The 13,158-nt window shown below is 39.9% G+C and overlaps 1 protein-coding gene across 1 annotated transcript; it reads left to right on the plus strand.

Annotated features, from left to right (window-relative positions):
* The first annotated feature begins 855 nt into the window (after positions 1 to 855).
* Positions 856 to 13,095, plus strand: cnot11 (CCR4-NOT transcription complex, subunit 11). The gene is made up of 7 exons (XM_061792075.1): positions 856 to 1,526; positions 4,499 to 4,663; positions 5,644 to 5,796; positions 6,915 to 7,117; positions 7,774 to 7,976; positions 8,941 to 9,037; positions 11,465 to 13,095. The coding sequence occupies exons 1-7, from the start codon at positions 1,223 to 1,225 to the stop codon at positions 11,660 to 11,662; spliced, it is 1,323 nt and encodes a 440-aa protein (XP_061648059.1). The 5' UTR covers positions 856 to 1,222; the 3' UTR covers positions 11,663 to 13,095.
* The last annotated feature ends 63 nt before the right edge of the window (positions 13,096 to 13,158 follow it).

Here is a 13,158-nt window from a genome sequence, read left to right on the forward strand (position 1 = left end):
ATACAATTATTCTTCCAAAATTTCTTAGCGAAAAATCTAAATTTAGTCATTCAAAACATCATTTTAAAAAACATTTTTTATCATGAAACCAGACAATACATGAGTACCATATTTAATTCCAAAAACTTTGTTAAAACTGTTCCAGGTGTGTCAAAGTCATTTTTGTCATGGGTCACAACGTAGTTATGTTTTCTTTTGGAGGACCATTATGAATCCATATATATGTATGATCGTCGCATATTACCTTTACACAACATATTGATTGATAAAGAGTTTTGAAATCAGAAGACAAATTTATTTTTAAAATATTGTTCCATTTATTTTAAAAGGGGATTGTAGCATAAAATGCTTGCAATATCTCAACATAATTAAAAGTAAAGACAATTTCAATTCTTCAATTCAATTTTCATATTTTAGCAAGAAACTAAGTCTTTGATGTCCATGATGTGCCTTTGCGGGCCACATAAAATGATGTGGCGGGCAAGATTTGGCCTCCCGGGCCTTGAATTTGACACCTATGTTTTTATCTGTTTTGTTTTCTTGTAAATTGAATTTTTCAATAAAGATTAAATTACATTTAAAAAAATTCAAAAAACATTTCAACTATAGATGTGTCGTTCAAAAGTGACATTTCAACTACTCCTCCCATGACACCGTAAGAATACCTAAATCTTTTTTTAACTATCTGAATAACATTACAAAACAGTACATAACAATGCACCTATAATAATCAGTCTTATATAGTCTCGAGCACAATAGTTACAAAAAATACGTGAATCGTGATGTCACCAAATATCAACTACAACTCCAATGATGCACCTCTCGAAATAGGCACTCGTGATTGGCCGCCGCATTTAAACTCCACCTCCCACGATGCACTTGTGAGGAAAGGGTGAAATCCCGATTGAAAAGTACAACCTCGCCGGATTTTCCGCGTTGTTTCGTTCGAAATAAGGCGCCTACTAGCCGGCAAGTGTTTATGTTTCTGGGCCGCAAAGACATTTGTGCAGCTACTGAACCTTCTGGAGCGGAAAATTGACGACGGCGACTCTTTTTCCTTTCGCCATGGCTTCGACGTTTTCTGTCGGTCAGCGAGGCTAAGCTAACTCGTTGCTAGCCACCGAGGTCGCCTCCTCCACTTCGACTTGCACCCTTTCGGAACTTGTACTAAATATGGCAAAAGTGCGGTGAAAGCTCTTTTGACGAGTCCCCGGAGAGCACCATGACGCTGGCGCCGAAGGAGCTGTCCAACCTGCTGGGCATCATGTCGGAGGAGGCTTGCAGCAACACGTTCGAGACGCTGTCCACGCACTTCCACCACTTCTTTAGCAAGGCGGAGCACTTCCGCGCCGGCTCGGTGCTCGTCATGCTGCTGCAGCAGCCCGACCTGCTGCCCAGCTCGCCGCAGCGGCTCACCGCGCTCTACCTGCTCTGGGAGATGTACCGCACCGAGCCGCTGGCCGCCAACCCGTTCGCCGCCGTCTTCGCGCATCTGCTCAACCCCGAGCCCGAGAAGCTGCTCTCAGGTCAGTTTGCCACAATGCACGACAAAAAAAAAAAAAAGGCACGTCACTTTCAAACGACGCGCGTGACGTCGTTTTCTCAGCCACTGACCTTTTGCGTTCATGTTTTTGATCGAACGCCATCAACTGTGACCACAAGTGTAGCGCACAAAATGCATGCAGTAGCACGAAATGCATGGAAAATAGAATCGGTTGAATGTATGAGCACCCTGCAATGTGTCGCTACGGTGTCCGTGTCCACTCAAATATTTCAAATAATAAAATACAACCTCGTACAACACAAAATTTCAATTCATTTTTAAAAAAAATAGTTTGAGCACGTTTGAAAAATATTTTTTCATTAAAAACAGTCATACAAATCTTTTCATTAAAAAAATATTTTAAGCTCAATTGTTGCTGCCTTTTTTTGTAAATTTCACAAACATTTCAAAATGTTTATTTTTTTTAGAATAGAATCGGTTGAATGTATGAGCACCCTGCAATGTGTCGCTACGGTGTCCGTGTCCACTCAAATATTTCAAATAATAAAATACAACCTCGTACAACACAAAATTTCAATTCATTTTAAAAAAAAATAGTTTGAGCACGTTTGAAAAATATTTTTTCATTAAAAACAGTCATACAAATCTTTTCATTAAAAAAATATTTTAAGCTCAATTGTTGCTGCCTTTTTTTGTAAATTTCACAAACATTTCAAAATGTTTATTTTTTTTAGAATAGAATCGGTTGAATGTATGAGCACCCTGCAATGTGTCGCTACGGTGTCCGTGTCCACTCAAATATTTCAAATAATAAAATACAACCTCGTACAACACAAAATTTCAATTCATTTTTAAAAAAAATAGTTTGAGCACGTTTGAAAAATATTTTTTCATTAAAAACAGTCATACAAATCTTTTCATTAAAAAAATATTTTAAGCTCAATTGTTGCTGCCTTTTTTTGTAAATTTCACAAACATTTCAAAATGTTTATTTTTTTTTCTCTATAAAATCACTTTTTTTCATTCAAAATGTATTGACCATTGCAAATTTAACAACAAAAAAAATCCAACTTTGTACAATACAAAACGGAATTTATTTAAAAACAAATTTTTTAAATAGTGATGGAGCATTTGTTTTTTTTTTATTATTATTAAGGAAAACGTTTTTTTAAAATGTTTTATTTTAAGGCAAAGTTTTCAGTTTAAAAAACACTTTTTGTCATATATTAAAACTGTCTATGTATTATCTAACTGATTCCTTGGGAAGAAAAAAAAACATCTTTTCAGCCCCATCTAATGCTTCTAATTTAATATTTCTCTATTATTTTAAAACTTGGCTTGGTGAGACAAAAGTACCCAATTGGACACTGTACAGAGTAGACATTACACCGATCTTATCGGCCTGATCGGTATCGGCCAATAATTAGCATTTTATGCTGATCGGCTTTGTCATCATTCGCAGATCCGATCAATGACGTCATTTGCTCCGTCTTTTTAAATGACATGTTCATTTACTGTATATACTTGTGTACTTAATTGCTCCAAAAGTTATATTTACAATAAATAATAATCTTTGTTGCTCTATTTATGCCAGTGAGGCATAGTGACAGACAGAACAAATCAATGATCTTCTATTAGCTGGCATGAAGTACATGCAGTAATTAATTTCTCCACTTTTTTTGACATTTTTGTTTGTTGGTGTGCCGTTAGATTTTTCAATTGTAAAATATGTTCTTTGGCTCCATAAAGGTTGGAAATCACTGTAATGAAATTACTTTATTTTGAATTAAATTACTTCACCCACACTGAAACTTTAGAACATGATTCTATTATTATATATGATATTAAAAGTATCTGAACATACCTCAAGCAAGCCTTAAACGAACGCCCTCTCCTGAGCAGCACGGTAACGTGTATCCAGTCGCATTTGAGTTGACAAGATAAATCCCAATGATCGTAAAAAATGGGATGCGGTGGTATCGGAATACAATACTTTATTGCACTAGTCTGACATACTGCAATCGTGAAAGAGCAAATTTATCTTGTAGTCTGATCCGGTACGTGTTGTCTGTCTCCTACGTGTTGTCTGTTCCACACTGCCGACATGTTTTTTTTGTTGTTGTTTTTTTTTAATAACTTTGTTGGCCGTCAGATATTTACAGGACTATGCCAAAAGACACGCGACAAGGCTAAAAAGAAACTAGCTTTTCAGAAATCGCCATCTTGATACAGTCAATGGAAGTCCTATTGACTATGCTAGATTAGCGTAGATCGCGGGAGGGATTTACCTTCAAATAATGAATATTCACACACGGGTGCCATAGCAACACATGCAGACAGGTGATGTAACAATACTCACAGGCATATATTCTTCCTAATCTGTGCATGAAGAGTTAAAGTTTTATTGTGATTTTCTTCTACTGTTTTTTTATTTTATTCATTTATTCATTTTTAAGCTTGCTGTAAATATAGGGCTCCGTGCATGTATCTCACCACACTGCCCCTAAGAGGCCAAGGCGTGCACAGAAGGAACAGCAGATACTGTCATTGCGGAGTATAAAAAGAGACACCACCCCTAACTGGCTGACATGAAATCCGACAAATACATTCCTGTTTTACGTCAATTAGGATTACTGACATTATTTCGACTTGCTAGATGCCAGAATATTGAAAGAATGATTTTTTTTTCTTTGTTTTTTTGGGACAAATGTATGTAAAATAGACAATACAGTCACCCCAGCCATGCCTATGTTTTAGCTATGGCTGCATCTGTTTTTTAATTTCTATATTCTTTTTTAATATTATTTTACTTGTTAGTAATTTATTTTCTGGTTGAACTTTTAAGCTATATTTATAGTGGAGTTTTGTTAGTTAAATCAATACTAAGTTTCAAAATCAATGAATAGCCGTGTTTATTAATCGTGATTTCAATATCATAATAATAATATAATTGTGACAAAGTGAGCATGCTGTTTTTGTGTGCGTCCACCCCAGGCTTCCTGCCGCCCATCACTCAGCCCGAGAAGTTCTTCCTGTCGCAGCTGATGTTGGCGCCGCCAAGAGATTTGTTCAAGAAGACCCCCCGCCAGGTGTCCTGCATGGACATCAGCAGCATGCCACAGTCCATCGACATCAGCGGCCTGCAGCTTGCCCTCGCCGGTACGACATCGCCGTCGGTGGAAAAAGTCTACGCGCCCCTGTTCAAATGCCAGGTTTTCGTAATCGAAGAAAATGAGACTCCCATGAATTTGACAAATCACCTGCAAAAATCAATTTATAAAAACCTTCGAGAGAGGGAGTAAAAATAACACCCCCTTATAACTGGAGGGTTTTGCTGTGTTCAGAACTAACCGATCACATTCAAACTCATGATGGATGGGACTCTGCACACATTAACCGCAAATAAAGTTAATATGGTCTTGTAGGCTTTTCCAGACATTTGCAAGTGTGTGCTGACCAGAGGTGGGAAGTACAGTAATGACAAGTCACATTTACGCTGTTACAATTTCTCAAGGAATTTATTGGATTATTTGCACTCGTCAGAGTAGTTTTAATTCAACATACAGTAATTTTGATTGTTTTTTTTCTCGTTTATTGCATTGATAATAATTAGGGCTGCAACTCACGATTTTGATAATCGATTAATCTGTTCATTATTTTTTCCGGTTTAATTGATGAATTGGATTAAAAAATCATTGTGTATTTCGCTCCCTTTACTTAGAAACAAATAGAAATTTGAAGTAGAAATTGTGGAAAATGCACAAACATGAAGTGATTATGACTCAGTTACTGGTTTGGTCCGTAACATCTGCCAGAAAATCGGCCAAAATGTTGATCATTGTTTTCCAAAGTAAAAACTGATGTTTGTAAATCTCTTATTTTGACAAAAAACAAAAAAACAGTCTGTCTGCTTTCATGACGGGCTACAGAAATCAGAGAAAACTGTTAAGAGACTGAAATTTGGAGGATTGGGACAATATTAAGTTCAACGAGGTCTCTAAACGATTAATCGACTATCAAAATAGTTGCCAATTAATTTGGTAATTGATTGTGATCACTTAATTTTTGCCCCTCATAATATAATAATAATGAGCATAATAATAATATAAGCAGTATGCATTTGTTGTTTGTTGGTGTAGAGCGTCAGTCCGAGTTGCCGACGCAGAGCAAGGCCAGCTTCCCCAGCGTCCTCAACGACCCCGACCCGGACTCTTCCAACTCTGGATTTGACAGCTCCGTGGCCAATCAGATCGTTGAGTCGCTGGCCACCGGGCCACGCCCACCGCTGGAGAGTGCGTATACTCATGGAGAACACTACTTCTGTGACGTACATATGTTATGTATAATTATTTGGCTCATTTTCATATAATTTAACAGTAAAGACTTGTTGTGGGGTGGGAATCCAATTTAGCAAATTGGTATACCGACTTAGTTTTATATGGGTAAATCTCTCCCATGCCTTATCCTGGCACTTCGCCTCACAGATCCCTCGGGTGTTTTACAACAACATAATGAGGCTCGCTCCAGTGGCCTTAATGGTAAAAACTGCTTGAGTAACACATAAGGTCTCTTTGTAAAAGGAGCCAAAAAAAAACTACTCTGAGGACACTAAGATACATTTGTGTTAGTTTTAATGGAAAAGCCATATTAGGCAAAAGGAGAAAAATCCTATACATTCATAAATGGAATTAGCATCTTCAGAAAACGTTGCAAATCATGAAACTTTATTTGGGACACCTAACGGTGAAGACATTTTAGAATTTTTCTTTTCTTTTTTTTATTGGAAACAATTGACCTTTTGATGGATAACGACTGCCAATAATTGAAATACTCATGAATAGATTTTCAAAAGGAAAATCAGTGGGCGGTGTCTTTACTGTTATTGATGAAATTATGAAAATTACCCAACAGTTTACACGTATTTTAGGGATAGGGTTTTAAGCCAAGGTTTGAGTTTCAAGCTAGTGTTAGGGTTTCAAAGTAAAGTTTCAAGCCAGGATGAGGCTTTTAATTTATGGTTTTAAGACGGGGTTAGTCTTTCAAACAAGGGTTAGGGTTTCATTCCTGGGATGCATTTTCAAACAAGGGTTAAGGTTTCAAGCCAAGGGTAGGGTTTCAAGTTGGAGTAGGGGTGTCCAAGTAATGTTTGAAGCCAGGGTTAGGCTTTCCAACATGGGTTACGTTTTTAAAATGAGAGTTTCAAGCCGTGGTTAGAGTTTGAAATATTTGGTAGGGTCTTAAGGGTCTCAAGTCAGGGTTAGGATTTTAAGCAAGGCTTAGTTAGTGTTTAAAAACGAGGGTGGCATGCCTTGGTTAGACTTTGAAATGAGTAGTAGGGTGTTAAATGAGGGATTGGGTTTCAAGCACTCAGTGTCCATGCGTGTTTGTTTGCACGGCTGGCGACGGTCAGGCCACTTCCGTCCCGAGTTGATCCGTCCTCCTCCTCCGCTGCACGCGTGCGACGACGAGCTGGCGTGGCTCACCCCCACTGAGCCGGACCACCGCGTGCACTGGGACCGCTCCATGTGCGTCAAGAACAGCACCGGCCTGGAGGTCAAGCGCGTCATGGCCAAGGCCTTCAAGAGCCCGCTGTCCTCGCAGCAGCAGGCGCAGGTAAACGGACTCACAAACACATTGGCGAGCTTTGAGCCAGCTTGAGCGCCATATTGCGTGCCCAAGTGGCACTATGATGCCTCATTCATATGCAGAAACCGTTATGCACTCAAAACCATATTTTTTCCCCATTACTGTTTATTAACTGATTTATTGTTGGTTATTTGTTTAATGATGAAACAAAACCAAATAAGCAACAATGAAGCAATGCGACATGGGAGGGAGTGATGTACTCACCGGCCTTTTTGAACGTGAGAGTGACTTCTTGGCTATTGATTGATGCGATTTCAGGCTGCTTCCGGTTCAACTACTTTTCAGTTGCACGTTATCCATCCTGCGGCTGCTAATAACCCTTATTTTCTTTTATATTAAACAGATATCGGAGAATGTTTACTGTTAAAAGACTGAAATTCCAAGGAGTTGCAACAATTTTAAGCTAACCGATGTCTCTAAACCAGAGAGTCTCAAAGTTTGCTACTTCCTAAAGTTCAGTTGTAGTTAACTTTACAGTACAGTTTTATGTTTTAGGCACAGTGTTAGTGTTCAAACTGCATATGAAGTAACTCTCATCATATCAAAATCTGTTTAATGATGGAGTGGATGAAAAGTATTCATTATAGACCACGATGATGATAATGACAGTAATGCCGCCTCAGTTGCTGACCGAGCTGGAGAAGGACCCGAAGCTGGTGTACCACATCGGGTTGAGCCCCGCCAAGCTTCCCGACCTGGTGGAGAACAACCCGCTGGTGGCCATCGAGATGCTGCTCAAGCTCATGCAGAGCAGTCAGATCACAGAGTACTTCTCGGTTCTCGTCAACATGGACATGTCTCTGCACTCCATGGAGGTCGTCAACAGGTACAAACGCCGACATCTTGCATCTTGTTTCCACTACTTCCTGTGTTTGGTGGAGGGTGGGGCGGTATGGCCTAAAAATGGAATGTCATGCATAAAAATCAGATTTTCACTCACCCTTTGCTAATAGAAAAAGCACATGACGACAGTTTTTTTCCCCTTGTGGGCTTTTCTTTATTTATCCTGATACTGAATAAGCTTTGAAATATTGGTTTCACCCAAAGTAACTGGCATCAATTTACACAGAAATAATAGAAATAAATGTTTTTTCTTTATAATATGAAAATAGGTGCTTCCTCTTAGGGGTGTTCCTTTTGTCAGAATGTGAGGGGGAAAAGTACTTTGTAAATTTACCCTGTTGAAAATGTAAAGGTAGTGTAACTATTTCAATTAGTTTCTCAAAGTAATAAAAACTATCCATCCATCCATCCATTTTCTGAGCCGCTTCTCCTCACTAGGGTCGCGGGCGCGCTGGAGCCCATCCCAGCTGTCATTGGGCAGGAGGCGGGGTACACCCTGAACTGGTTGTCAGCCAATCGCACTCACAGTCATGCCTACGGGCAATTTAGAGTCTCCAATTAATGCATGTTTTTTGGGATGTGGGAGGAAACCGGAGTGCCCGGAAAAAACCCACACAGGCACGGGGAGAACATGCAAACTCCACACAGGCGGGGCCGGGGATTGAACCCGGGTCCTCAGAACTGTGAGGCTGACGCTCTAACCAGTCGCCCACCGTGCCGCCCTAATAAAAACTAATGACTCTTAATTAGCTTTTGGTCCATTTTTAACTTTTAATGAAAGCATCAATAGGACTCTTGAATGGTTCTTTGAAAAAAGTGGATTCAAACCATAGATCATTGTTTTGGCAAGTGAAAATGTTTTGAAATTAATGTTTAACATGATTGACTTTTGCAGCCCTAGTGTGTTGTACTGTCACTTAATCGCATGATGTGTGTGTGTGTGTCAGGTTGACCACGGCTGTGGACTTGCCTCCGGAGTTCATCCACCTTTACATCTCCAACTGCATCTCCACCTGTGAGCAGATCAAAGACAAATATATGCAGGTAGGGCATAGTGCGCACAGCAATGCCTCCTTGGGTTGGGGGGGGAAAAAAACCCAGCAGAAAATCTTTGACCCTTAGGTGGAAATACAATTTTTGTTCCATGAACTAAATGATCCTGGAACCTTTGGTAAAAATGTGTCTTTGCACTCCTATCTCACTGGCAGAGACATCAGTCGCGGTGACTTTGGCACCCGGGAGACCAAAATATTGCTTGCGCTCGTCTCCAGACACCATGACAGCCAGTTCACCCAGAAGTCGCTGATATTGACCCATACACTGTGTGTGTGTGTATATACATTCTTTAAATAAGAAAGACTCCAGGAGAGGTCACAGAGACGTCCACTTGAGTCCCCATCAGGTCGTCCACTCGTCTCCAGGCCAGTGAGATAGGGGTTTTAGTTCCAAGGAACTTTAGTATCAGGCACTGCAAGTACCAAGAACTAAATGTTCAATAATAAGAGGATATCCCATTTACAACCCCAATTCTAATGAAGGTGGGCTGTTGTGTTAAACATAAACAACAGAATACAATGATTTGCAAATCATGTTCAACCTATATTTAATTGAATACACTACAAAGACAAGATATTTAATGTTCAAACTGATCAACTTTATTGTTTTTAGCAAATAATCATTAACTTTGAATTTTATGGCTGCAACACGTTCCAAAAAAGTTGAGACAGGTGGCAAAAAAGACTGAGAAAGTTGAGGAATGCTCATCAAACACCTGTTTGGAACATCCAACAGGTGAACAGGCTAATTGGGAACAGGTGGGTGCCACGATTGGGTATAAAAGGAGCTTCCCTGAATTGCTCAGTCATTCACAAGCAAAGATGGGGCGAGGTTCACCTCTTTGTGAACAAGTGCGTGAGAAAATTGTCGAACAGTTTAAGGACAATGTTCCTCAACGTACAATTGCAAGGAATTTAGGGATTTCATCCTCTACGGTCCATAATATCATCAAAAGGTTCAGAGAATCTGGAGAAATCACTGCATGTAAGCGGCAAGGCCGAAAACCAACATTGAATGCCTGTGATCTTCGATCCCTCCAAAAACCGACATCAATGTGTAAAGGGTATCACAACATGGGCTCAGGAAACCTTCAGAAAACCAATGTCAGTAAATACAGTTCGGCGCTACATCCGTAAGTGCAACTTGAAACTCTACTATGCAAAGCAAAAGCCATTTATCAACAACACCCAGAAATGCCGCCGCTTCTCTGGGCCAGAGATCATCTAAGATGGACTGATGCAAAGTGGAAAAGTGTTCGGTGGTCCGACGAGTCCACATTTCAAATTGTTTTTGGAAATTGTGGACGTCGTGTCCTCCGGGCCAAAGAGGAAAAGAACCATCCGGACTGTTATGGACGCAAAGTTCAAAAGCCAGCATCTGTGATTGTATGGGGCTGTGTTAGTGCCAATGGCATGGGTAACTTACAAATCTGTGAAGGCACCATTAATGCTGAAAGGTACATGGAGAAACATATGCTGCCATCCAAGCAATGTCTTTTTCATGGACGCCCCTGCATATTTCTGCAAGACAATGCCAAACCACATTCTGGACGTGATACAGCAGCGTCCCTTCGTAGTAAAAGAGTGGGGGTACTAGACTGGCCTCCCTGCAGTCCAGACTTGTCTCCTATTGAAAATGTGTGGCGCATTATGAAGCGTAAAATACGACAACGGAGACCCCGGACTGTTGAACAGCTGAAGCTGTACATCAAGCAAGAATGGGAAAGAATTCCACCTACAAAGCTTCAACAATTAGTGTTCTCAGTTCCCAAACGTTTATTGAATGTTGTTAAAAGAAAACGTGATGTAACACAGTGGTAAACATGACCCTGTCCCAGCTTTTTTGGAATGTGTTGCATAAAATTCTAAGTTAATGATTATTTGCTGAAAACAATAAAGTTTATCAGTTTGAACATGAAATAACTTAAATATATAGGTATTTTTAACAGTCTCATCTAAATATAAGTTGAACATGATTTGCAAATCATTGTATTCTGTTTTTATTTATGTTTAACATAAACGTCCCAACTTCATTGGAATTAGGGATGTAAATAGATGGAAAATGGACTGTAGTTTCCGGAACTACAAGAACTAAAAGTCCCTGGAACTTTAACTGTAGCTGTGAGCAGATCAATGACAGTTATCCCTTCCGGGGTCAAACGGTCACCATCTTAAAACATTTAACAAGACGAAGTAGCATTTTTAACACATAAGTGGCAAAAAGAAGTTAAACACCATAAAAGTAAAACCACTTTTGGCACTCCTTTGTTGAAATACTTCAAGGTTTGGCACGCTTTTGTTTCCAAAAGTTGTTAAAGGGTACCAAAAAACAGATGTGGACCGTTTTTTGGCACTCTTCCGTTGAGGTACAAAAGTGACAAATAAAACTGACATAGCTGTTTTTGTTGTCATCCAGAACCGTTTGGTGCGTCTGGTGTGCGTGTTCCTTCAGTCTCTGATCCGTAACAAAATCATCAACGTTCAGGACCTGTTCATCGAGGTCCAGGCCTTCTGCATCGAGTTCAGTCGCATACGTGAGGCGGCCGGACTCTTTCGCCTTCTCAAAAGTCTGGACACCGGGGACGGACCCCCTGATGCCAAGACTGCTAAATAACAACTACAAATAGTGTAAATAGCTTTACTTCTTTCAACACATGAAAATAAACTTTTTGGGGCGGGATGTTTGAAATTGTCGTACATCGGATTCATACTTGTACCCCACAACTAGGGACTTTTTAGAGGACCAGTGTGTGTTCAGACCACGGGAAATAAAGTCGGCATGCAGTGGTATGCAAAAGTTTGGGCACCCCATAGGAAAATCACTGCATCCGTTTATCCCTTGCGAAGCGTTTGAAGCTATTTTTTTGTACTGTTGTAATTTATATTTTGTACCTTATGGAAACAGAAACATCTCTGTACTAGTAGTACAAAACTCCTCCAGCTCAGTCAGGTTTCTTGGCTTCCGTGCGTAGACTGCCTGCTTCAAATCAATCCATACATTTTCAATGGTGTTAAGGTCTGGGGACTGGGATGGCCATTTCAGAACATTGTACTTGTGCCTCTGCATGAATTCCTTGGTGGATTTAATAACAGTGCTTCGGATCATTTGTCCTGCTGAAAAATCCAACTCCGGCGTAGCTTCAACTTTGTGACCGACTCTTGAACACTCTTCTCAAGGATCTGCTGATACTGAGACGAATTCCATTTCCAAACACAAGCCAAGCATTTCCAAAATACTTAGCTGGTCCGCGTGTGCTCTTGCGGTATATACCGTATGTGACTCTTCCTGTGACGTCTGTCTATGACCATTCTTCGTCTGCGCCTTTCCTGTATTATTTTTTTCGACTTACCACATCTTTCTTTCACAAGGTCTGTTCTGGTAGCCTTCCATTTCTGAGTATGGAGACAGAGAGTCCAAACCTTCCAGATAACTTCTTGTACCCTTGTCCAAATTCATAATGAGTTATCTTTGTTTTTAGGTCAGTGGAGAATTGTTTAGAGGCCCCCCATGTTGTCACTCTCACAGAAAGAACCTAGGACAAGTACAATTGGCAAGCTACTTGTGTTAAATAGGCTTTTTCATGATTGGTTCCATGTCTTTGTAACTGACTGTCTGATGAGCTAATTGAAGCAATTTTGTGCTGCAGCCTGTCTGTCAGCTGTAAATCCCTACAAGTCTTGAAATGAGCGTGAATGAAAAGGTGCCCAAACTTTTGCACATCCCATTTTTTTATACTGAAACTAGGTAATGTTACTCAAAGAATTTTGGTCTGGAAAACAGTCAAATGTCTACATCTCTGTAGGTAAACAAATGTTGTTGCTGTGATCTCTTATAAAGTTAGAGCAAATTATCATGAAATCTCAGAGGGGTGCCCAAGCTTTTGCATACCACTGTATAGTTCCAGGGAATTATATCACAAGTGGGGTGAGGTGTGCAGCACTGAACATAACTGATTGCAATCTTAAAGTTCCAGGAACTACAAGTACCGAGAACTTTTCTGGAACCACAGGTGAAAATGTGACTTAAGTTCAACGAACTAAAATATCCTGGAACTTTATGTGGAAATTAGTGTGGGTGAGAGAGCATTTGTAAGTGTGTGGAGGGAGCAT

This window comes from Phyllopteryx taeniolatus, chromosome 12, assembly GCF_024500385.1.
Source record: "Phyllopteryx taeniolatus isolate TA_2022b chromosome 12, UOR_Ptae_1.2, whole genome shotgun sequence".
NCBI lineage: Eukaryota > Metazoa > Chordata > Actinopteri > Syngnathiformes > Syngnathidae > Phyllopteryx > Phyllopteryx taeniolatus.